This window comes from Chlamydomonas reinhardtii, chromosome 2 (genome assembly GCF_000002595.2).
Source record: "Chlamydomonas reinhardtii strain CC-503 cw92 mt+ chromosome 2, whole genome shotgun sequence".
NCBI lineage: Eukaryota > Viridiplantae > Chlorophyta > Chlorophyceae > Chlamydomonadales > Chlamydomonadaceae > Chlamydomonas > Chlamydomonas reinhardtii.
The window spans coordinates 8,561,920-8,587,685 of NC_057005.1; the positions used below are offsets into that span (position 1 = coordinate 8,561,920).

The window sequence follows — 25,766 nt, forward strand, 5'->3', positions numbered from 1 at the left end:
GCGTCACAGCACCACACACGCCCGCCGCACCACACGTTCACTCAACCTTGCCATTCACGCCACGCCTGCCTCCCGCCATCGACACACAAGTTCACTGGGGGCGCGCTGCCCGCCTCGTATGAGCGCGGCGGGCGTCAGAGCACAACCCACGCTCGCCGCACCGCACCCTAACGACAGCCCCACGCGAGTAAGGCGTTCTACCCAGTGCTCGTATCTTCCATCTACACTGTAGAAATCTGCCCAAAATCCGCCGAAGGCGGAGAAAAAATTTTGGGTTTGGGTGCCACGCATCTACGCAGTGTAGACGGTTTTGGTCGGTTTGGGCGCAAAAATGGGGGAAGCGTAGACGTTTTGGGGGGCTTGGGGGCTTAAGTGTAGATGCCGCGGTCAGGGTCATCTACGCATGTGTAGATGCCGGGTGCCTGAGGGCATCTACAAGATACGAGCACTGGTTCTACCTAAGCTGAGCTACGGTCCCCTTCAAGCTTACAAAGCTTGTCCGAGCAGCTAACTCGGCCGCATGAGTGAGGGGAACATATTCAGACCCCTCAACACGGCGTCCCGGCCGTCCCCCTGTGTGGAGTCCAATCGTGGGGTCCAATCCTAGTCTGGCCAATCCAATCCACGGAGGGGTTACTGGCGCCGGGACCAATCCTATACCCCATACCACCCCTCTGACCGTGCCCTCTGACCCTGCATGACCACGCAGTCGCCACGCAGTCGCCACCCTCAACCACATAGCCCTGACCAGACGGCGTCTCGAACGGACGCACGAATTAACATCACGTTTGTCCCAACTCGTTTGTTCATGTTGCCATGGTGTGGGCAAAGTTCCAGACCGCTGCCATATCCGCAGACGGTCCGCGAGACTGTGCGGACCCCAAGGTGCGTTCAGGTGCCGCCCTGGTGACTTACACAATAAGAGGCATGCCCGGACTTGCACGGGTCTGTGGACTTTGCATGTCCCTGTAACTGGGATAAGTATATGCTCCTACATACCTATAAATGGTATTAAAAACTTCGGTTCTTTGGGTCGGGAAACCCTGTCGCGCCGCGTGGGTCACGTCGTCATCGTCGTCACAGGATAGCGGCGACTGACTACTCAAATAACTTTTTATTGAAGGATGTCCCCATGTTATTTTCATGATTTCACAATCATAGCACTCCACGGTCTCAGACTGAGCTGACCTCCGCGTCCTTGCTTGCTTCATTGATTGGAATCTAAAGCCTCCTGCAGGCCAGGCTGTATAGCTGCGAAATTGAGCTCTCTTTGGCCGCCTTTTTTCACAACAAAACTCGCTTCACCCTGGCTCGATGGTCAGGAGCTTCTTTTGCTGTGGGGTACCGGCATCAGGTGGCATTCGCATAGCTGAGGGTACTTCAGCACCCGCCACAGGGCCTGAGGAAAGGAAACGGGCAGTCGATGCTGGTGTCCAAGTCGGGGCCCCCGGTGCAAGCACGGCTTCAAATTATGTCGATTCCCAAGATACACTTGTTGCGGTAAGACATGAGGCTGCTGTGCTGGGGAAAATTGGAAGACGAGCCGAGCCGAGCCTGGTCCTAAATATCTTTTTTGGTCAGGCCGTTTCTGCAGCGATTTCCGAGCTGCTGGACCTTGGACCTAGCGCCTCGTGGCTTGCGCACATCGCCGAGTGCCTTGAGGTTGTCGAGGCGCACGTTGGAGCATCGCGGTAAGCTTGACAGCTCTTCAGCTCTGGCTTATGTTATGGTAACTTACTACAATATGCATTACTGAAATTTACGGACACCTAGTCTTGCACAAAGTCTGGCACAAAACCAATCATACATTCACCTTCCTCCCGCAGGCTGGCCCTGATCGGTCCTGACGGCCTTACATCGTGGGTGATATCAGACGGTGCAGCCAACGGGGGCGGCAGTTGGGGCCGAGCCTGCGCCCTACCCCACACGGTATGGCAGGCTGACGGCCGCTTAAAATGGAGCTCCTAGCCGCCTAGCCGCCGCAACGATCCTTGTTATTCATCATGTGCTGCCTGCTGTATTGGGTGTTAATGTTGGTGGATCCGCTGACCATTCCCGTTCCAGGCGGACACGATCGCCGTCATCCGCGGGTACGGACATCTGGGTGTCAGCTGCTGCGGGGGCCCGCCTGACCCCAGCTCCATCGTGACCCGTCCAACTACCGCGGTAAGCGTGGCCGTCTGCCGACATGACGCCGCCCGAGTTGCTGTGCATGGCTGCATGCCACTCGTCACGCGAAGATACGAGGCCGCTAGCTACTAACAGTGGACATGTACGGTAGAAACAAGTGAGGTGGTTAAGTACGCTGTCCTAACGTGCTTGATAAACTGTTGCAGGCACTTCAGCTCGCGCAGCGGGACGTGCTAGCGCTGCCGGTGCGCATGCGCGGCCAAACGGTGGCAGCGCTGCTGCTCAGCCTGCGGGACGGCGGCGACCGACCGCCGCACCCAACGGCTGCAGAGGTGGCGGCCACGACAGCGGGCTGCACCAACAGCATCACCAGCAGCCGCCGCCATCGCAGCTTGCTGTCGGGGTCCAGCCACAGCAGCAGCGCCGTTTCAAACAGTGGCTTGGCAGCCGCCACTGCTGGTGACGGCGGCGGTGGCAATGCGATGCGGTCGCTGAGCCCGGCGGAGCTGCAGGAGCTGATGCGACTGGCTGGCGTGCTGTGCCGGAGTGTGTTCGGGTCCGACCCCACACACGTGCGCCACCTGTCCCTGGTAAGGCCTTACCTGTGTGTTTGCACCCGAGCCACCAGCCCTACCTACCTGCTCGCCCTGCTGGGCTCTGTACACAATTCATTGTCACACGTGAGAACCACTGGCTTCTAATCAGAATTTGGCAACCAACTGGCGGCACGCCACATATGTGCTATGTGCCTGCTAATGATTGCGGTGAGGAGTCAATCCCCCAATGGCCAACCAACCACACGCGACCATGCATGTTGTCGTCCGCCTCCGGTCCGCAGATGGCGGGCCACCTTGGCGCACTGGCGCTGGCCCCCAGCCTGTCGCTGCTCGTCCGCGGCCTACTGGATGCCATGCAAGACCTCCTGGCCTCACGCACCGCCCTGCGGCTGCAGCCCGTGCTGGCGCTGCTGACGCACCCGCCGGTGGCGCCGACAGCCGCCGGCTGCGCCAGCCGCGCTGCCGCCGCCGCAGTGCCCAACGTGCCTGCAGTGCTGTTCACTCAGCGTGGCGGCGCAGCGGCCGCGGTGCCTGGTGAATGTCTGTTGGAGACGCACACAAGCGTGCAAAGTGTGGCGGCACTGGCGGCGGCGCAGACGGCTGGGCCGCCCGGTGGCGGCGGCGGCGGCGGGCTGAGCCTGTTGCTGACCTCGCAGGTGGATAGCGGGAGCATGGTGGGATTGCTGGGCGGCGGCGCGGAGAGCAACGCCGCCGCTAGCCGTTTGGGTGCGAGCGAAGATCCCGCCCAGATAGCTCCAGAAGGGGTCGCCGGCGAGGCCAGCTGTGTGCGTGCGGTGCGCGTGGCGCTGTCGCACACCCTCCTCGCCGAAGCGCTCAAGTAAGTTACATTGGTTGCAGATCGATATGAGGGAGGGGTAGAGAGGCAAGAGGAACCCCTAGGCTGCTGTGGCGCGGTCAGTAACATGGCTACCGTGCATTGGCTGCGTGCGTGCATGCTGCGGTTCGTTGCTGGCGCAGAACGAGATAAGCCTAGAGGGCACAGACCCCATACATGCTCATGGAACTTGCCGAGTGGCATGGCGTGCGTGTGTGCAGGGTGTTGCTCGAGGACAAGGCAGGACCTGGCGCAACGCTGGCCGGAGCAAGCGCGGCTCACGACGCCGCAGGGCCCGCCACCCCTCACGCCTGCACTGCACCATCTGCTGCCCGCCGCGGCAACCAGCAGGCGCCGCCTACGACGCAGCCCGCTGCGGATAACGGTTCTGGTATCCCCCCGCCGGCAGCTTTCCACGTGCTCGCTGCGGCTGCTGCCAAGGAAGGAGCAGACAGCACCAACAACAGCGTCGACTGGCCCGGGGTGAGGCATGCTTGCACACTAATAGATGATCTTGCCAAGTTGACTTGCTGCTGACGGACGGGACAGGGCGCTTCACAAACAACGCACGCCAGCAGGCATGCCCACATGCGGCACCTACAAGCAACTTCCACCAAATTGGCTTGCCCCGCAGGGCTCCGTCCATGCCCGGGAGGGCAGCGGCGCGCTCATCGTGCCCGATTCGCTGCTGCCGCCGCTGCCGCCCGCACCCGGCGGCGGCCCAGCTGCAGCAGCTGGCGGCCGCACTTTCAGCAGCCCGCACCTGCAACCGGCCAACCGGTTCCACTGCATCGTGCTGCGCCACGCCAGCGCACACCTGCTGGATGAGCGGCAGCCGTGCCGTGACATCCTGAACATCGGCAAGCTCACAGGCGGCGCCGCCGGCTCGTTGGTGCTGTGCGTGGAGCGAGTGGAGGCGGCTGAGGCGGCTGCAGTAACGGCGGTCTCTGGGGCCATGGCCCAAGCCTTCAGCCTCAGCTGCAATAACACCGGTGGCCGCGGCAGCACTGGTCCGGCGGCACTCGGCGGCAGCGGTCACTACTCCCGTCTCAGAGGCGATCCTTCCTTTCGTGCAGCTACCGCTGCAGCAGCCGGCGCCGCAGATGGCAAGGCGGGCAGTGGCCTCGCTTCGGCCCACGTAACCAGCAGCCCTGGCCGCTCTATGCGCGACCTCAAGTCGTCCGTGCTGGGCAGTGGCGGCGCTGGCGGCGCCGCAGGCGCCGCGGGCACCGCCGGAGCGGCTATGGCCGCTGCAGGAGCGGCGGTACCAGCTGCGGCCGCCGGCAGCGGGCATACAGCCGGTGTGTTGCCCCATGGCTCGCGTCTGCTAGGCTTCGGTGGCACCAATGTCGGCAGCGGCACAGCGGAATTATTGCTGGGTCACCCCGCCAGTAGCAATGCGGCCGGCCACGTGCTGATGACGCCGGCAATGGACCAGTTGTTGGATCAGCACCACCCGGCGTCGCTGCTGGGGCTGCACGGCCTGCCCAGCTTCGCGCTGTACCTGGTGACGCCGGACACGCTGCCCAGCAGCGCCCTGCAGGCGGTGGTGGGAGAGGTCCGGCTGCTGTTCGGGGTGAGCTGCTTGGCTGCATGCAACGGCCGGGCTTCCGGCGGCCTACCTTTCTAGATAGGTAACACGCAGATACCAATTTTTCCGCGTGCTCCTTCACACGAAGACGCCATTGTAGTACAGGTCTAGTAACCAGAATGGGGCGTTTGGGTACCCTTGCAGTGAATGTAGTTTTCACAGCTTACTGACGCCTTTGCATGTGCCAATCCCCTGCTCCCTGTACATGCAGCTGCTGCTGGATGCTTTCCGCTCCGCCATCGTTGACGGCGGCCGTGTTGCCGCCGAAATGCGGGGCCTGCAGCAACAGCTGCTTGGCAGTGCCGCCATGCAGCCGCCGCTGCCGATACCACTCAGATATAGCCTGTCACAACTGCAGCAGTCTGCTGGCGGTGCTCTGCACCAGCAGGCGAAACAGTCGCTGCCCGCAGCGGCGGGAGGCACGGAGGGCCTGGGCTCGGCGGCGGCGCGCGCTGCTGTGGCTCTGGGAAGCAAGACACCGTTCCTGGGTGAGGCCTTAGTTCACACCGCCCAGCCAGCACGCAGCATTTCTGCGGCCCGCTTGGTTAGTTGTGATTGCCTTCCCAGCGCTGCTGCAAGCTCGATGTTGCTCCTGACGCATGCTAGCTGCCTGCACGTACCCGCCCGCTCCCCTTTTCCATGTTGCTTCATGAACTATGCATCCTAGTACATACGATGTCCATCCTTGCGTTATCAGCAGGCACGCACTTCGCGGCTTCGGCGGCCCTGCGCAGCCTTTCATGGCGCATCACCGGCAAGCCGGCGGGCTACACCAGCACCCTTGGTCGATTGGCGCCCGGGGGGCAGCAGGCCGGCATGCGCCTGCGGGAGTCGGACACGCCGGCGGCACTGCTGGCCACAGGACTGGACCAGCAGCTGTCGGCTGTGATGAATGCCGCTGCCGAAGGTGAGGCAGGGCTGCGGGTGGAGGCTGGACAGCAGCTTGGGTTACTCACAGTACGCGGCTGTCGGCCCGGCCGAATTTGCCAACCGTACGCAGTATTCATGTGCTCATGCTGATCATGTGTCATGTCGTTATTGCAGCAGAGGATGTGGGCGCCGGATCCATCATGGTTTCGTCGCTGGCGGCTGGGGGCGACCCAGCCCACTGGATGCTGGCGAGCACGCCCGAGTTCTCATTGCAGGAGCGGGCGCCGGGGCCGTCGCCGATGGAACTGATGGTGCGTGTTCCCGCGGCGGGTGAAGCATGCAAGGGCAATAGGCTGGCGCGCATGGAGCGTAAGAAATGTGTTGGTGCGGCACGATTGCGCCACCGCGATGGGTATATGCATGGCTGCAGCTAGTCACTGGCTGTTGTGTTGTTTGTGCGGCACAGCATGTAAAAACATTTGCGAAACGGTTGCGATTTTCGTTGCCGTGGCGACAGGTCGACACAATGCGCACACACCTCAGCGCGGTCGCGTCGGAGGCGCAGGTGGCGTCAGAGGCACGGTGAGCAAGCCCAGCAGTGCATGCTTAGCCGTGGGCGCCCCGCGGGTATGCCTTGGTTGGCTGCCGCGCCGTACACACCTACTTCCACTTGGTACACGTGTGTCCGTGCAGGGCGGTGACGGCGCAGGACATGGCAGCACTGGATTTGGAGGAGGTCATTGGGAGGGGCGGCCAGGTGCGTGTGTGCGTGCTCATCTATTGATAGGTGCTGGGGCGCGGCATCGGGATACGCAAGGCCTTTCCATCACCCGGACATGTGCACATGTTACCTTCACCGTGCGCGTGCCTGGAAACACTACTGCTGCTGGCTGCAGGGTGTGGTGTTCCGTGGATACCTACACGGATTGGAGACCGCCGTCAAAGTCATGGTGCGTTCCTCCGTGTGTGTGTGTGTGACTGTGTGTGTGTGTGTGTGTGTGTGTGTGTGTGTGTTCATGCGTGTGCATACGTGCGCGCTTGTATGCGCGCATGCGGGTAGGGTGGACGGGCGTGGCTTGCTTACCACGTACGAGACCGTTGGCTCTCCTTGATCTAGATTGCGTGCTTTCGTGCTATCACCACCAGTAGTAAACTTAACGGCAGCAAAATGCAACCAAGCTGGACTCTCCAATCCTTGCAGGTGTTCCGCGATGGGGAGCCGCTGGGAGAAGACATTGCAGACGACGTGACGACTGCGGCGGCTGCGGCTGACGGTGCCAAGGCCCAGGCCGACGGCAAGCTGGAAGAAACCCATGCCGACGCGAGAGTCCGTCGGGTGCGTCAGTTCTTGTGACACCTTGACCGTTGTGATGCGTGAGATGGCAACTGCATGCGGCTGCGGGTTCGGAGCCGGAAGGGGCAATTACAATTCTCACGCACATGCAAACCTACTACTGTGCGCGCCCCTTCATGTGTACAGGCCAAGCGGGGAGCTATGGAGCACGCCGTCATGCCCACGCTCTCGCACCCAAACATCCTTCAGGTAAGCGTGTTGGGGGCCATCCAGTAAAGGGCAATCAACGACGCCACCCCGACATGCCTTCCTGCCTGGCGCTGCCGTGCCCCGACCTGCTGCTGACCTAAACTCATATGCCTTCCCACTGAGCACGATCCTACTTGTCTGCTCCGCCATGTGCCCCGCCAGGTGTATGCGGCCTTCTCCAACGTGAGTTACACACAGAGTAACACGCAGAGCATGCAAGCAGCGCGGACGTACCCCGCTTGAACCCGTTGCCTTTTTATTTGCCGTATGTGTTCGTTCCTGCACATTCGCGCAACAAGCCTCAGCCCCCATCGCGCCTACCTCCACGGCTTGCACTCACTCGAAGTGTCTCTCACATACACATACACACACACACACACACACACACACACACACACACACACACACACACACACACACACACACACACACACACACACACACACACACACACACACACACACACACACGCACACGCACACGCACACGCGCACACACACACACACACACACACACACACACACACACACACACACACACACACACACACACACACACACACACACACACACACACACACACACACACACACACACACACACACACACACACACACACACACACCGCTTCGTTCCCCTTTCTCTCTCGCGCATATGATACACACACAGGTGGTGATTGTGCGCTGCACCTACAAGGGCGACGTGCATCAGCTGCGGCTGTGTGCACCCGACGACGGCCTGCTATCTGGGCTGCCCGGCCAGGGGCCGCTCAACCAGGTGCTGTGCTTCGAATACTGTGACGCAGGCACACTGCTCAGCGCGGCATACGGCGGCGCATTCAGGCGGTGCGTACTTGATTGGTGACGCGGGCAAGCATGGGCAATGCACGCAACGCAGCGGTCTTCACGGGCACCATCATGCACTTGCGCACTGCACAGCACGCGCAATGGCCCCCGTCCCCAAGCAATCAATCGAGCATCGAGCACACATGCAATCATTCGAGCACCGTGCGTGCTGCACCGCTTTGCACCTGCCGGCCCGCGCACATACACGGTACACATACACACATAGCTCTTGTTTCCTTTGCGCTCTCTCTCGCATGTGTACGACAAATCACGCTGCCTGCCGCGCAGTCCCGGCACATACATCGGCGCTGGCCGCTGTGGTGCGGCCGCTGCTGGTGCCGTTGTATACGAGCCTACTGGAGGTAAATGGATTGGTGGGCTGCGGAGCGGCTGGGCGTCGGTCGCCTGGGCCTGGAGTTGTGTTTGGAGTGAGCGTGAGAAGTAATAAGGGTGTGTGTGGGCCCGGCAGCATGGTGCAGTCCCGCTGCCAGTCTTCGGTGCCGTATATATCACTTTTGGTCTTTAGCGTGCTCCTGAGGTCATCATGGCTTGGCCTTTGTGTCACTGTTGCCGCTGCCGCCGAGCAGGTGGCCCTGGCCCTGCGCTACATGCACAGCCGGCGCCTGGTCCACTGCGGTGCGTGCACCGGCGGGCGGGCCTTCGCGGCGCATGTGTGCGGACATCCGGCCAGCCCTGCATGCATGCGTGTGTCATGGAATTTATACTTAGGAGTCTGTCCGTACCCATCTCAGGCCCGGTGTTGATCTCCTCCGCGCACACAGACATCAAGCCGGCCAACTTGCTGATAAAGGGAAACAGCCGCGACCCCCGCGGCTGGGCTTGCAAGGTATGTGCGTGCGCGTGTGTGCGTGTGCGTGCGCGTGTGCGTCTGCATACATTTATCTGGTCACGCCCATGGCTGCAAACTACCAAGTATACTGTAGTGTACGAGGTTGAATCTGCCCAAGCTGCGTTTTTAACTGAGCGATCATGCATTGTCTCCGTCGTGCACGCCCTTACTTGCAGCTATCGGATTTTGGCTGCGCCCGCCTGATGACGGAGATGGCGGCGCCCCCGGTGTCCGCGGGACCAGCCATGGCCGCCGCCGGCAGCAGCGCTGCGCGGTCGGTGGGGTTCCGAGTGGCGGTGCCGCTGGGCACACTGCAGTTCATGAGCCCAGGTGCGTGTGTGCGTGTGCGTGTGCGTGTGCGTGTGCGTGTTCCTGCCTCCTATTATCACCTGAAACGTCTCCCATGCTCCCGGCGGCGCCTTTCTTGCCGCAGAGTGTTTCATCAAGGACAAACTGCTCACCGCGGCCGTGGACAGTAAGTGACTTGGTATCTCGTGCACGAACTCAACCGCCACATGACCGTTGCCTATCTAACATGCCATACGTGCGTACGTTTCCCTTTCCTGCAAGCATATGTTGCCCGCGCGTGCCCAACCGCTGCACAGCAGGCTCCGCCCAGGTGTCAACTGTGTGCATACATGCTTTGCCTTACATACAGCACACGCACAAACATACACACACACGCACACACACACACACACACACACACACACACACACACACACACACACACACACACACACACAATTCGTTTCGTTTTTTAACACACACACACACACAATGTGCAGTCTACGCGTTCGGCATCACCATGTGGGAGCTGCTCATGTGCCAGATGCCGTACAAGGGGCTGCAGGAGCAGGACGTCCCGCGACTCGTGCTGCGCTCGGGGCTGCGACCTGAGTTCAACCCGCTGGCACCGCGGGATTACTGGTGCGTGCGTGCGTTGGGGTGGCGTGGGGGGGGGGGCGTGCTTGCATTCAGTCACGCACTGCGTGCATGCATGTTAGCGGTGGTCGCACGTGTTCACGGCAGCAGCAGGATGGGTGGGGTCAGGCGCTGCTGAGCCATGTCCCCGGACGGAGATCGCAACGTACGCAATCTCTTCTTGTACCGGATGCCATCCACTGTACTTGCTCTTCTCGCGTCCCCGCGCGCCCCTAATTGCCACCAAACGTTTCCGACCCTCTCCGCAGCCACCTGGCCTACCGCTGTTGGCATGCGCAGCCCTCCAAGCGCCCCACTGCCGTAGACCTGGTGCATGAGCTGCAGGCACTGCTGGAGGCGGCGCGTGCGGCGGCGGACGCCGATGCAGCCCGGCAAGAGCAGCAGCAGCTGCTGCAGGCGCAGCAGGCGGCGCAGCATCGAGCACAGCTTGTACAGCAACAGCAGCAACAAAAACAGGCGGCCGCGGCATCAGCCGCGGCGGCTGTCGCGGCGCGCCCCAGCAGCAGCGTCCGGCCCCTCAGCTCGCCACATGCTGAAACGGGCGTCGTGGGAGCGGGCGCGAGGCTGCTTGCGTCCATGAACGCTGCGCCGCTGCCGCAGGTCATGCTCTCGCAACTGCCGCACCATGCCGGGTCGCTCCCTGCACTGCGGCAGCAGCAGGCTGCTGGCTGGGCCGCGACGCAGCAATGATGCCGCAGCCCTATAGCCACACTGCTGCCGGCTCGCAGCAAGGAACAGCACGGCGCGGGCCACCACGGCAACCATCTAGCGCCGGCAGCGCTCGTTAAGGCCGTTCACCAGGCGGTCGGGCCTACTGCAGGAGCAGGAGCACTTGCGAGGTCCGTGCGCCCCACGCGGCAGCCAGGCCCGCTTTTTTGGCAAGTAATCACTGGCAGCAGCGCCACACGCCAATGATGGCAACGCCACGTGCAACTGCGCCTGGTGCCGGCGCGCCTTTCGCTTTCGGCGCGCTGCCTTGGCAAGCAGGAGCAGTTGATGGCCGTCACAGTAAATTTGATTTGTACACTAAGATACAATTGGACATGGGGAGGCCATTGAATGTGTCGCTCGAGTACTGTCGAGAAGGGAACTTGAATGCATGATCATGGGGGAGGCATGCGCGGGGATAAATTGAAATAAGTAACAACAGTACGCAATTATTGAGGCTGCGATACACCCAGACATGTAGTGGATGCGGTGCCACGGCGTATATGGGGGCGACAGTCAACAGTCGACAATTTTACGAATGCATGGCCACAGCTAATTGTAGCGTCTGCGTCTCAATCGAGAACCGGGCGGCGGCTGTTGGTATCAACACTAGCCAATAAAGGCCGCGGGTTGTCAACCCCAGAGTTGGTATGGGTGATTGGGTGGCGGAGTTTTGTTTGTACACCGTGTGCATGGGTTACTCCTTGAGATGCCGGTGGCAACCCGCAACAAGATTGAGTCTTGGTGGCAAATAAGATGCCTGGACCCTGGCAGAGGTACACGTGGTTCCTGCCGGGTGTTGGGATCGGCAGAAGCTCAGCAACCGCAGCAGGCCCTGCCTTAGTATAAAAGATCATGTACGGTCTTTGAGATGCTCCTTGTCACTGTGGTCACTGCGGTTTGCATTCGGGTACTTGAGCAGGGATTATTGCACGTATATACTGATTGGACACCACGTAATGCATGCCGGTGGTTACTGAGGATGATTAAATGCGTCTTTAAATGCGGCAAGGGCTGATTGCTTCTGCATTTCAACTAGCTACTGTGTCTAAAGCAATCACCTGGGATTGGATACCATGCCACCCTTTTCCTGTTCGGTGCATGCCACTTTTACGGGGCGCTGAAATGACCTGACACTGCTTTTATGCTATTGATTTTGCGATGTTTCTTACGACGACGCAACTCGGGTTGCGCGCGTGGGTTGCGCGTACGTGCAGGAGCTCCCTTGACGAATACTGTTGATATGTCGGTAAATGCGGTGGTTGTGCTGATTTGATCTACATGTTTAAGAAGATAAAGGGCTAGTGTTACTGGACATGATTGAGTGCACTACTCACTAGGGCCACATCAAAGCTGCTATGAGTGCACTTCTCACCAGGCAAGGCTGCTATATACTGGAGTTCAGTGCTGCTGAGGTGTGGCCCATGGCGCTGTGCACGCAGACATGCAATAGCAATACAATGTGCCCGGTCCAGCCCAGTGCGTGGTGGTTGCGAGCTTGAGGTGGATACAGAGGAATGGAAAGCCTGTGGCCTGAAACTTCTCTGGGTTTTTCGTTCGCGCTCCAGGCTGCCCCGGGTTTTTTAAGGCTTCCGGCTTTTTTACCAGGGAGTTAGCCTAGAGCGCGCGTAGTGTTGCTGGATCCTGGCCTTATTAGTTCAGTGCTGATGAGGTGGCCTTGCAGCAGCTTGTCGTGCTGGTGGCCACGCTGCGTTCACGCGCGCCGGTCCGTGGCCGGTCATGCTCGTATTCTTGTTTTGCGTTGTTAGCGACTCATCTACACACGCTGTTACACAATGTATCTCCTGGCGTGTTTTTGGGGTCTGGCGTGCGCCCCAGCCCGCTTTCAAGGCTGCGATCAAGTGTAACAAGTTATTTGCACCCTGACGCCCAACCCAGCAGCGCGCCGTTAATATTTGCGAGCAGTTGCTGTGAGACAAGGCTGGTCAAAGAAGATGCACTTCTTTCGGCCAGTGCTCATATTTTCCTTCTTTTCGACAGAAATTTGCCCATAAAGGCCTCCGGCGGAAGAAACTTTTGCTTCTTGTCGCTAAAATCCTGTGAAAAGCAGTGCTCGTATATATCTTGTAGATGCCCTCAGGCACCCGGCATCTACACAGGCGTAGATGACCCTGACCGCGGCATCTGCACTTAAGCCCCCAAGCCCCCCAAAACGTCTACGCTTCCCCCATTTTTGCGCCAAAACCGGCCAAAACCGTCTACACTGCGTAGATGCGTGACACCCAAACCCAAAAAGTTTTCTCCGCCTTCGGCGGATTTTGGGCAGATTTCTACAGTGTAGATGGAAGATACGAGCACTGGTGAAAAGCTTGAGATGACGCAGGGGGGGGTAGAAAGCTCAGATTCTTACCCCATGCTCAAAATTACAGAGCTTTAGGAGAGCATTATGCACGTACTTTTAGTTTTTTAAGGGGGTGTCTGGTGAGGAAGTTCTGGGCCGCCAAAGTTGGGGGGTCGGTCCTCGTCCCTGGGGGTCCGTCGGGTTTCGGGAGCCCATCCTGGCGGATTTCGGGAAGCGCCCCACAAGCAGAACTAGGGGCCAAACGCAGCAGTACGAGGTTCATATGTGCACGTTATGAAGTAATAAGCACAAACAAAGCGTGGGAGGGCTAAGTTGCGCGTCCGGGCGTGGACATGTCGGGACATGTCTCCACATTCAACACATGCGCACTGACACAGCTGGGCTCTGAAGCGCTGGTGCGCACGAGTTCACGCCTAACAAGGCTGCCGATGCACATTGTCCATTCGTCACGCGGCAGAGAGTTGAGCGCGGGGTGGTCTTAGTCGAGGGGATTTCAATGGATAGGATCCCGCCGGTGACCGAAGTCTCAGAACAGGACCGCTGATGACACGGAGTGATAGTGCTCATCGAGAGGAGTCGATTGACACCACTTTGGTATTAAATGGAGGATTTTTAACCCCTGAACAACAAGGTTTTGTCCGTCAGGGGGTCGGTCGTCCCCTCAAGGGGGGTCCCGGGGGATTTCGGGGCATGGGGTCTGGCACTTTGTTTCCTACCCCCCCCCCCTGGATGACGAGGGGTCTTTCTGAGAATCGCAGAAGACATTTTGGGGCGTTTCTGTCACCTTGTCTGGGCCCAAGGCAAGGGTGAGGTTCCCGTGGCAACAGCAACCTCACGCACCCCACACGCTATAGCAGGGGCGCATTCCGTGCGGCGGAATACTTTGCTGTGCCGCAGCCGGACCGTGGGCTGGGGCCTGGGGGCAACAGCAACCTTACCCCGCACGCTGTAACAATGGCGCATGCCGTGCGGCGGATTATTCTGCTGTGCCGGAGCCGGAACGTGGGCTGGGAACAACAGCAACCTCACCCCACACGCTGTAAGAGCGGCGCATGCCTTGCAGCGGAATATTATGCTCATTTGCTGTGCTGGAGCCAGAACGCGGGCTGGGGGCAACTGCAGCCGCATTGGGCACGCTGCAACAGGACAGGCTTGTTTGCCATTATTACACCGGTGCTCAGTACCAGCCATGGCGTGCGCGATGGTCAAACTGTCTGTCTGTGTTAAGTTTCTGTTTCGACATGCACGGCACGAATGGGAGATTGAGAGATTGCCGACACGGCCTGACACACCCCTGGCCTGACACGTACCGTGCATAGGTCGATATCAAAGATGCCCTTTTTCGAAAATCTGTCACCTGCCTTCTTCAGCACTGTTCTTTCCCTGTCCCGAATGATGGGCTGATGGAACACAAGTGGTTGTTGTTGTGGTTGGATTGTTGTGTTACAAGAAGGGCTTGTATCGTCCAGGGGTAGGCCGCCGCCGCCGGCAAGAAGGGGCCTAACCACGTTCTCAGCATCCAGGGGCCCGAAAATGCCTTAATGTTTGCGCCAAGGGGGTGTGTGTAGATACCAGCCCAAACTAAACCAAACCAAATGCAACAGAGCGAGGAGGAGAGCGTGGCCAATGCTTGACAACGGAGTGGCAAGCGACAATAGTCCCATCCCCGACATGCACCGAGTTCCCAGTTTCCCAGCAAACCATCCCGCAAACCGTGAAACCGGTAGAAAGAAGGCGATGAGCTCTTCGGCCTTGCACATGTGGGTGGTGCTGACGGTAGCCGCCTAGAAGACATCAAGGGGGGACACGAGGGGGGAGGGTGGTAGAATCTTCCAAACAGACCTTATGCTTCAAATGGATAGAGCTCAACAAGAAAATCATAAATCCGCTTTCAAAATTGAAAGTGGTTTTCTGGGTGCAAAGTTATGGCCCCTCAAAGTCGGTCGGTCGGGGGTCCCACGACTTTTTGCACAGATTCGTGCCAAGTTTTCTTCCTAGCGCTGATGTCCTGCAGCACGCGGCGCAATGGGTGCAGCTCAGCGATGCGTGCGTAGGTATAACCCAAACTCAGCACATGTGCATAGTTTGGAGCAGTTTTGAGAGCGGCATGTTGGCGTTTCGGGAGATGCCTGTGGAACTGCTCAAGGACAGCAGGCCGGTGCCGGCCGGGTTTTGCATGGGTGAACGTACGTGTCACCACAATTCGTACTATCAAGTAACATTGGAATAAGCCGTTGCGCAGCAAGCCAGTCTATCAGGATACTTGTCGGCATACAGGTGGACATGTCCACAAGTCGGTCGGTCAAAGTGTGTTCCCAAGGCGGATCATTTTACAGAGCGTCGAGCTCACCGAGAGCAGTCGATTGGCACCAACCTGACAAAAAATAAGGTGTTCTGAGGGTTGGCTTGCCCCTTCCGGCCTTCCCCCGAAGGGGGAGGGAGGGTCAGAATGTCTCGGCTGTGTTAGTGGGGTCGATGTGGATGTGGTGGTACGGTATGCGACTGGGGGGGGGGGGGTCGTACTGAGGTTGAAGCTGCTCGGAAGTGGTGTAGCAGTGGACAAGTCAGCTGCCAGCCAGAAGCGCGCGGCCAGGTTTTCTCCTGTCGGGCAGGAGGTTGGCCCTCGTTTTACGGTCGCATTGATGTGTCCTGTATGTATGGCAGCATGAATACCTGCACTTGGTATGCTCAGTGGCAGGCGAGTCTAAGATGCACACGTGATAAGTTGCCTGGGCACGGTATGCCCCATACACGTTCTTCGTGTGCGCTGAAAGTGCCCGAAGCAACCGGTGGCATGTGCGGCAGTGCAAGCAAGAATGTACACGTGAGGAGGGGTTTTTGTGTGTTCACAAGGGGGTTCATACCCCTCCATTTAATGCCGCAATGCTATTGACCTGTGCAATCTGCGGCCTGCCTGCATCACGTCCCCCACACCCGGCCGAAATGTAGGATTGAGGGGGTGTACGGTGCTGGGGGAGGGGGGGGGAGGGGGGCGCCAGTTTTCTTGTTGAAATTCGTCCCTCCCCCCCGGCCCCCTGTCCTTGACCATTTTGTATCATACCCAATCCTTCAAGTCTCTCCCGCAACGTCAGCCCCATAGAGCCTGAATGGGAGGCCTAGTCGCGCTGTGACATCCGCGGGCCGGCACTGCGACATCGGCGGCACACGCGGGATTCTATCCGTGGGAATCCCTCGACCAAGCCAAACCCTGGACCCTGACTCAAGGACCCCGGTCCACACCCGGTCATGTGTTTCATGGATAGCGTGCACCCGCACCCCTTGTTCCGCGTGATATGTGCGCATCTGCGCTTGAGGGTGCCCCCGCCATGGCAGTGCGCAAGTGGGGACATGTGCCAACGTTTCCACGCCAGGACGCGCACATGGGCCTCCCACGCTGCGTTTGTGCTTGCGACGACACGTGTGAGCCGCATGGTACTGTGTCTGGCCCCTGGGCTGCCTGTGGGGGCGCGCATACCGAATGGGCTCCCGAAACCCAGCCGATCCCCAGGGGCCCGACCGACCCCCGGCCCGGAACTTCCTCACCAAATCACCCTGAAAAATGTGAAAGGAAGTGCGTAATGCTGTCCTAAAGCTTTACGAAAGTCAATGATGGGGTAAGTTTCGAGACTTCTTACCCCCCCTGGTTTTAGCATTACAAATTAGCTTTTTTTCTCTCCTACACACCCTAGATGTAAATGTCATATTTCATGTTCACTAGTTGTCGGACATATCTGGCTATTAGCGTCGAGGCGTCGCCTTTGAGGACGGTTTCTGCCGAACCGTGCCGAACTTCTCGTTTGAACTATATCAAATGGCTCGTGTAATCTGTCGGTCAATATTTGCGTGCCTCCGCCCGCCTCTGGGGTCCGAGAACGTGGAGGATTGCACGTACCAGTCGTCTCCGTCCTCCAGCAGACAAGCGTCGCCTAGTTGCATCAGCTCTGAATCAAGTACCAATACCTACACTACGGATTTAATCACGGTGGCGGAGCGTGTCCAAGCGGGAACTTCACAGCCATCTGCACAGCCGGCTGCCTCTGCCGGCCTGCATGAAGGGCTGCGTGCCACAAATACATTGCCAGTACGTTTCTCGTTTGAGACAAACAACAATGGCATCGGCAACGGAACGGAGTTCGACTCGCTTCTGGCGTCCATGCTCAGCTCCGCGGCGCACCGCAACCTCGCAACAATTACCTCACTTGAAACCTGCAATGAAATACCAGGTGAGTCCCAGCCGGCCGGTTTTGCGGTCATGTCACATACTGATGTTGGGCGGTCGGCATGCAACGCAACTTGAGGCCCCTGCCAACCTTACCTCGACCGCCTCATTGCAGACCTCGCGCCCGCGATGGCCGGCTGCACGGATGTCCGGGAGCTGGCCGGCCGCGCCCCTGCTGCCGCGTGCATCACTACTGGCACTGGCGACGCCCCCGTGCACACCGCCGCCGCCGCTGCCGCCGCCATCGCGGGAGCCACCGCCAGCAGCAGCAGCACCAGCAGCAGGAGCAGCAACAAGAGCAGGAGCTCTCTCAACGAAGGCGGCACGTGCTGCGGGGGCTGCGGGGTCGTCACTGCCATGGAAGGCTTGACGGCACCAGGGCTGGATTACCTGGCGATGGATTGCCCGCAGCTGCTGCTGCCGCAGGAGCGGCAGCACCGCAGTGCCGATGCCGGTGCCGGTCCGTCACCATTACCCACGATAGCGGGGCGGTCATCAGCAGGACCCGCACCGCCTCGAGTGTCAAAGTTAACGGCACCAGCGTTCGCAGCCACACCAGCCGCGGCATGCGCCACGCCTTACTTCCTGGACGGCGGCCGCCGCAGCATCACACACGGCCGTGGCGGTCGAGACCACGTCGCCGACCTGCCACCCATGCTTGATGACGCCTGCCTGCTAGGCGATCACGGCCCTGAGCTGCCAGCTGCTGGGCACACTGCTGCTGCTACTGCTGGGTTTCCTGCTGGGTGCCAGCAGGCACCAGCAGCAGGCGCACGCAGCAGCACTACTCGCAGCCTCCTCGCCTGCGGGCCCCCGCCACCGCCGCCTCCGCCACCGGCCTCATCATCCCTACCCACGCCTGCGGAGATGGTGGCGGCCGCCATGGCGACGGGCAGCGCCGCCACAGCAGCAGGCCCCAACGGCGGCGACGCTGCCGCGATATGTATAGCCGCACACAGCAGCGCACCTGTGCTGATGCAGGGAGGCGGGTTGCGTGACCCCATCCGCGGCGCCTGCTGCCTTGGCGCGATCAGCGGCGGGGAGCCGTTACAGCGCATGCGTAGCCCGGCCCTGCCGCCGCCGCCCCAAGGAGCTGCTCCGGCGGCGCTGCCACGGGCGGCGATGCCGGGGCCGGCGACCACGCCGCCTGGGAGGACCGCGGCGGTGTCTGCAGCAGCAATGAATGCGGGGTCAAGAGCGCACGCGAGGTTGGAGAGGGAGGGAGAAGTGGCTGGCGTAGTCAGCTGTAGCGGCCTGCGAGAGCTGCTGGAGGGGGTCAAGGAGCTCAGGCCTGCAGTGGTGCCGGCGGCGCCGGCGGTGGCCGGGGGAACTGGAGGAGCGGCCGCAGCAGACAACAGCAGCGGCACCAACGCAGCAGCGGCAGCCACCATCTATGGACGGCTGCTGGCGTCAATGGAGCTCTTGCCGATGGCGCGTGGCAGCAGCCACAGCAGCAGCGCGGCGGCTGGAGGGGGAGGAACGGCGGGTGGCGGGGTGGGAGGCGTTGCCAGCAGCGGCACGACTAGCACGACCACATGGCAGGGTACGTAGTCACCCACGTGCGCATGCAAAGGAGGTGGAAGGAGGGAGATGCACGCACGCACGCACCGCACATGTGTATACGGTACCTTGCGGTGGCATTTTGCATGGGCGCGTGGACATGCATCTTCCAGCTTCCGCCAACTTCTAGATGGCGATTGTGCATGACTACTTCTAGGCCTCTGCAGCATCGACTAAGGAGGAATACTCGAGGGCTGCTTTGCTTGCTAGCTTGAGCCCCTTGCTTGGTTTGTGACTCACAAAGAAACGAGCATTCATGTGCCGTCCCATACTGGATGCTCTGCCCCTTGAGCCCCTTGCTTGGTTTGTGACTCACAAAGAAACGAGCATTCATGTGCCGTCCATACTGGATGCTCTGCCACACAGGCACGTGGCACGATGGGCGCGTTGTGATGGTGAAGCTGCTGGCAGCTGCGCCACCTACTGCTGCTGCTGCTGCTGCTGCTGCTGCTGCTGCGGCCGCTGCCGGCGCCGCTGGCAGTAACACCGGCGGCGCAAACGAGGGGCGTGGTGCATTAGGCAAAGGGTGCGGCAGCAACACCACGGCGAGCGCTGTGGCGGCGGTTCAGCTAGGCCCGCTGAGGCGCGCCGTGGCCGCCGCGGCCCTGGCGGCCGGCGGCGGGGCGCACCCCCACCTGGTGCCTGTGCTGGCGGTGCGGGCTCTCACCCTGGACGCCGCGGCCACACAGGAGCTGCAGGAGCTGCTGCAGCTGCCACGCGGGCAGCCCCAGCGACAGCATCAGCGACAGCAACAGCAGCAGCAGCAGCAACAGCAACAGCAACAGTCTCGGGCCCAGCATCAGCACCAGCAGCTTCATCACGTGGCGTGCGGGGCTAGGGGCGGGCTGGCCGGGATGGGTGAAGAGGGCTGCTGTGATGGCGGCTGCAGTGGCGCAGATGACAGCCGCAGCTGCAGCTCCGGCAGCTACCACCGCGACCTTGGTGGGTTGATGGTGGGCACGGGTGGTGCCGGCGGCGGCACGGCGGAGGCGGGCTGCAGCAGCAGCAGCAGCAGCACCAGCAGTAGCGGTGGCGATTACCGCCTGGCCATGGTGGATGGTGAGCTGCCGCGGCCGACGGCGGGCCCCAGCAGGCTTCAGCGCTTCCTGTGGCACAACCCGCTGTCGCCTGCGCTGCCTGCTGTGGCCCCTGCTGCTGTGGCCCCTGCTACTGCGGCCGCTGCTGCTGCGGCTCCTGCTGCTGCGACCCCTGCTACTGCGGCCGCTGCTGCTGCGGCCCCTGCTGGCGGCGGCTTGGGGGCAGCGTCACCGCCGCCGCCACCGCCGGAAACGCCACCACCGTCGGCGCCGTCGCTGCTTAGGCAGATGCAACTGGCGCCGCTGCCCAATGCTGCCGCCGCTGGCCAGCACCTGCCGCTGATGCCCAATGCTGCTACGCTAGCTCCACGCCAGCAGCAGCAGCAGCAGCAGCGGGACAGTGTTGGTAGCGCCGCAACCGCTGCTGCCGCAACTGCCTCTACTGCGGTTCCAGCTCAGAGGACACGGCCGCAGAAACAAGCAGTAGTCGCTACATCATCTGCGGCGGCGGGGCACCTGCCAGCGCTGAGGGCGCTGGCGCGGCTGCGGCTTCCACCGGGCGGGGTGGTGGTGGCGGTGGTGACCGAGATGTGTGGCATGGTGCGTGCAATGCATGCAATGCGTGCCAATGTGGATTGCAGGCTGTGCGCATCTGCGTGGGCGGGATGCGTGTTTAGCTGTTGCAGTTGACCCGGCTATGATGACTCCTATGTCATACTAGGCGTGGCATCTGACGGCGCCTCCGCAACTGCTGAGGAACTGACGCCGCCTGCTGCCAGCGCATGTAAAGCCAACGCCCCCGCCCCTCCCCACCCCTCCTGCCTGTGCTCCGCTCGTTGGTTTAGTTGGTTTGGTTTAGTTTGGCCTGGTATTTATAACCCTCCTAACCCTCCTCGCTCACAATGTACATCCTCCCGCCCCACCGCCGCCTCTGCAGGGCAACCTCGCCACGCGGGCGGTGTCCTCCGCCGCCGCGTCGCCCTTCGCGCCCTCGCGCACCTGGCCCCTGCACGTGGCGCAGAGGGCCGCCCTGCGCACCGCCAGAGAGCTGGCGGCGGCGCTGGCGGCGCTGCATGCCGCGGGCGTGCCACACGGTGAGCCAGCAATCGATAAACGCGACAAGGCGACGATCCGCTCTATGTATCTATTAACCCGACCGCCGACCGCTGTCTTGCACACACGCCTTGGCTGGCAACAGTCGGCCCCAGCATCCAACATTCTAGCCCCATTCTACCGCACACATGCAGCCTACCTCCTGCCACTCCTGCCCTTACTTCTGTTTAGACCGCCCGCTACTTCCCCAACCCTCCGCGTGCCTTGCCCCCCCCCCCCCCCCACCCCCACCCCTTCCTTAACTCATGGCACTTATTGGGCTCGGGCACATCTATCCCCCCCCCCCCCCCACACACACACACCACCCCCACCACCCGCGCAACAGGCTGCTTGACCCCTTCCAACGTGCTGCTTCAGTCTTCCGCCGCCGACCGCCGCGGCTTCGTGGCGCGGCTCGCCGACGCAGGCAGCCCCCGCCTGGCCGCCGCCGCCGCGGCCGCCAGCGCCACGGCGCCGCTGTCGCGCCGCCTGCTGTTCCTCGCGCCCGAGCTCCTGATGACGAGTCTCGCTGGAGGTGACGGCGTCGCTGTTGGTGGTGGCATCTGCGCCGGTGGGATCCACCGCAGCAGCATTCTTGGGCTGCAGGGAGCCGGCTTCGACAGCAGCAGCTCGGGATTGATGAGAAGCAGTAGCAGCAGCAGCAGCTGTGGCAGCGGCGGCCAAGTAATGCCAGCAGGCTTACTGGAAGCTGTGACGCAACCTATGGGCTCGGCACCTGATGCGACGGGCGCGGCGGCTGGATTGGGCTGGAGTGGTGGTGAGGTGGAGGTGGCGGCGGCGGCAGCAGCGCAGACGAAGGACGGTGCCGCTGGAGGGCGCCCGGAGGCGGTGGGGACTGCAGTGGAGGAGGTGGAGGAGGTGGCGGCTGCGTGTGCAGCTGACGTGTACTCGTACGGCATGCTGCTGTACGTGATGGCGGCGGGACAGCTGCCGTACGCCGACGAGCACCTGGGTGAGAGTGAGCTGTTTGCAGCGGGGGAAGGGAGGCGGGCAGTGAGATGTAAATGGGAGCGGGGGGAGGGGACAACTTGGAGGGGGAGGGGTCGAGTACCAAAGTTGGAGCACGCCAGGAGTCATGTGCATGCACGCCAGATGTGCATCTACCGCAGCAGCCCACACATCTCCCTCGTTCTCATGCCGCTCCTGCGCCCGCCTTACTTGCCTGCCTTCTTCCCCCACCGCTCCTCACCGCTCTACACCAATCTATGCAACCCCCTCCCTTGACATAAACGGCTATCTACTCCCCCAACCTGTTGTCCCCCAGTGTCGGCGCTGCTGGCAGTCGCCATAGAGGGCGGCCGGCCCGAGTGGCCCACCTCGGTCTGCGGCCGGCCCGTGCACCCCGCGCTGCAGGCCCTGTACGCCGACTGCACTGCGGCCGACCCCGCGCGGCGGCCCACCGCGCAGCACGCAGGTGGGTGGCTGGGTGGGTGGGTGGGTGGGTGCGGGTAGGGCAGAGTGCGGCGCGCGCGCGGTGTGGTGCGAGCGCGTGCTGGCGACATAACAAATAGCGCAAGCAGCGCTGACGCACAGTCTGCCTGCCCTAACTTCTCAGATACCTGATGACCCATACGCGTTGACACCCGTCGGCACATGTACCGATATGTGCGCACACACACACACACACACACACACACACACACACACACACACACACACACACACACACACACACACACACACACACACACACACACACACACACACACACACACACACACACACACACACACAGGTATATGCGCGCGTGTGTGAGGCGGAGGCGCAGCTGAAAGCAGCCAAGGCGGCCAGGCTGGCGGCGGCGGCGGGCGGCAGGCGCTAACTAGCTAGAACCACCAATAATGTGGTCTGGCTCGTTTGCTGGCCGTCGTGTGTGGCGCGCGGCGGCCGCCAGTTCCGGGAGCTATGCAGACCCACAGCAGAAGCTTAAAACATGTGCACCCGCCGCTCAATGAGATACACGTTGTGATTACTTGTTCAGCTTGCTGCACAGCAGGACACAACGGATCATTGGCTTGTTGCGTGCAGCAGACAGGTAGACCTGCTGCGTGCGACATTTTCTGGAAGTCTGTTTGTGTGACATGCGGACCGGATAGTGGCCGCACAGCGAATGAAAGCTACGGATGAATCCAATTGCTATTTTATATGATCACCAGATTTATAACAGGTACCTCATTCGGGAATTATGTTGACAATGATGTAGAAAGAGCATCAACGTATTTGCGTATCTAATCTCACGAATGCATCAGACGTCTGATGGCTGCGGCCCCACGGTGGCCATTCTGCTTAGGTGCCATGCCCAAAGTAAGGCAATTGGATGCGCAATCAACAATGGAGAGCGTGGTGGAAGGCAGGGGAGCCCTCCTCTGGTGGAAGGCAAAATGTTCGATCGAAGAAAAGCGTGGAGCGCCAGGCGAGGGGGGAGGCGGACCAGGGGGGGTGACGGCCGGCGGGGAAGCTGACCAAGAATGCTTTGAAGACTAACAATGCGAAGCCAATCATGGATGGCTCTTACTTGCTTAGGTCAGGGCTTAGATAACCTATGATGATATCCTCCACGCACATATACATGGCAAGCGTACCGATGATGCGCAGGGGTGTGAGCTACGGAATATGAGATTACGTAAATTTCATGTTTGCGGCATGGGTATTGACAAGGTCTGTATGGGTAAAACAGGGATCTGCGTGCTGCAGACTCAGGCCAGGGCAGAGTCTGCTCTAGACCTGCTGAGGGGTGCGCGTGCCACCTCGAGGTGCGCTGTTAGTTAGAAGTGTGCGTCAACGTGATGTATGGCCAATGACCAGCGGGCAGATTCCGCAAAGGACTTACGCGTGTCCATACATCCTTGGAAATAGTTACTATGCCTTGGTGGCGGTTGGTAACACGTAAAATGGATGGCCATTCATTGCCGCTGGGCTGTGCATGTGCGGCATTGCACTCACACCTCGCTTGCTTGGCCTGGCACACTCCACACGCGCATGTCCTACGGCGGTGCTGATTTCGGCACGTGCATGAATGATGCGAGCAAGCACGACAACGTATTGAGGAAAAACGTAACAATCAAACATGCATCGTCTTTCATGTTGTATGTGCCTAATGCGAACATGAGGAAGTGATGGCGTATGCTGGGGACAGCGCTGCGCTGGTTACTTCCTGCGTCGTCCCTTCGTTCATTATATGAGATGCGAGTAATGCGAGGACGTCAAGGTGGGGGGGCGGGCTGTGCGCGTTCGGTGGTACATGGAGGACATACAGGATGGGCGGGGTCCGTGCAGATGGGTGGGCGGCGACAGTTCGTGCCAGATACGTGGGGTAGGCGGGAGCCGTTAGAGCCGTATACGACAGATGAGCTGATGCGGACCGTTGCTGCAGGGAGAGATTATTGAGCTTGCTGTCCGGAGCCAAGAAGAGGGAGAGGGGGGTCAACGAACGGCAAACCAGCAAGAATGTAAAGGATGGAGAGATTTGGCTTGCACGGGGGGAGGAGTGCAAGAAGTGCCTGTGGGCCGCTGGGGCGATCGGATGCGCCGGGGACGGCACAAGTTAAATAAGGGGTGGGCGAGCTTTGTACAGCTGGAAAATGGGCTGAGCCCTGCAGCATCAGGGAGGGATGACTGCAAATCGGTAGATGGACGATGGCCCCACGTCTACCCCTGTCGGGATTTTGGGCTAGCATAGCCAGGGTATGCACACACGCCACACGCCACATGCCATCCACGCGTGCCGTCCCTTGCCACTCATTCGCAAGCCTCCCTTCGAACCTCTTGCACACGAAACAACTCCCAGATGCCCTCACAACCCAACGGGACTGGGGCGGCCTCGACGGCGGTCCGCGGCTATCAGGCACGTCGACGACCGGTAGGCATGGCTCGGCGAGTTGCACGAAGTTTTGGCTTTATTACCTCGGATTATTTGCCGTCGAAATAAGTAGCCTCAAATAGTCCATAGCGTTATGGCTCGGTCGCTTTCCTTGCGACCTCGCGACAGTCAATTGCCATGGACGCGCGAGGTCATTTCTCGCTCCGCCCGATTTTTCCCTGCCGCCCATTTTTGGGCTGAGCCCCCCCAGCGCAATGTTCCAGGGGGGGGGAGCCCCCCAGGAACACCCCTGTCCGTGGCGCGTCCAGGTACAATTGACTTTCACGAGGTCGCCAGTATAGCTCTCGGGCCCTAATTCTTACAACCATGTATCAAAAAATGTGTGCAACAGCAGCCAAACCATGCGACTTGCCGAGCCATGCCTGCCGACGTACGCGCTAGGATGCCGAGCGAGAAGCCCCGAGGTCGCCCCCGCCCCGCGCCTAGCCCTTTGAGCGTGGGGCGCCGGAGGGGTGTTGCCTATGGCAGGAGGCTAGAGAAAGGCTTGGGGTGTTTGGTAACGTTCCAAGGCACGCACAAGGATGGCGCGGGAAATCCCGCCCTGGCCCCAACCCGGGTGCCCCTAGCCACGCGCCTGTGCTTCGTAGGGGCATGAGGCGGTGGGGGCTGAGGCTCTGGGGCCGATACAGGCCTACTATCTCCCAAGCGTACGGAGGCTCAGCCCGTTTTCCAGCTGTACAAAGCTGACACCCCTTGTTCATAATAGGGAATAGCAATTACTATTACGTGGAGCGCGCGGTTTATGCCAGTATGAGCTTTTT

The 25,766-nt window shown here is 60.7% G+C and overlaps 2 protein-coding genes across 5 annotated transcripts; both read left to right on the forward strand.

Moving 5' to 3' along the window:
• Nucleotides 1-999: 999 nt before the first annotated feature.
• On the forward strand, nt 1,000-12,753 carry CHLRE_02g141966v5 (uncharacterized protein). Of its 4 annotated transcripts, none has more exons than XM_043060128.1 (26): nt 1,000-1,500; nt 1,582-1,691; nt 1,827-1,929; nt 2,065-2,166; nt 2,337-2,720; nt 2,969-3,525; nt 3,744-4,005; nt 4,157-5,098; nt 5,325-5,601; nt 5,811-6,020; nt 6,158-6,294; nt 6,501-6,565; nt 6,677-6,740; nt 6,880-6,933; nt 7,185-7,319; nt 7,464-7,526; nt 7,689-7,709; nt 8,195-8,370; nt 8,464-8,480; nt 8,659-8,732; nt 8,958-9,006; nt 9,153-9,217; nt 9,397-9,550; nt 9,654-9,695; nt 10,009-10,150; nt 10,414-12,753. In XM_043060128.1, exons 1-26 carry the CDS (start codon nt 1,315-1,317, stop codon nt 10,853-10,855), a joined length of 4,833 nt encoding a protein of 1,610 aa, XP_042927891.1. In that variant the 5' UTR covers nt 1,000-1,314; the 3' UTR covers nt 10,856-12,753. The 4 variants fall into 4 exon arrangements, with proteins under 4 accessions (XP_042927891.1, XP_042927890.1, XP_042927889.1 ...); XM_043060129.1 differs by having other exon boundaries at nt 5,814-6,020; XM_043060130.1 differs by having other exon boundaries at nt 5,814-6,020; nt 6,161-6,294.
• Nucleotides 12,754-16,869: 4,116 nt separating this feature from the next.
• On the forward strand, nt 16,870-24,590 carry CHLRE_02g141986v5 (uncharacterized protein). The gene is made up of 7 exons (XM_043060132.1): nt 16,870-17,419; nt 17,531-18,958; nt 19,342-20,612; nt 20,950-21,106; nt 21,451-22,077; nt 22,390-22,539; nt 22,861-24,590. The coding sequence occupies exons 2-7, from the start codon at nt 17,545-17,547 to the stop codon at nt 22,878-22,880; spliced, it is 3,639 nt and encodes a 1,212-aa protein (XP_042927892.1). The 5' UTR covers nt 16,870-17,419; nt 17,531-17,544; the 3' UTR covers nt 22,881-24,590.
• Nucleotides 24,591-25,766: the final 1,176 nt, after the last annotated feature.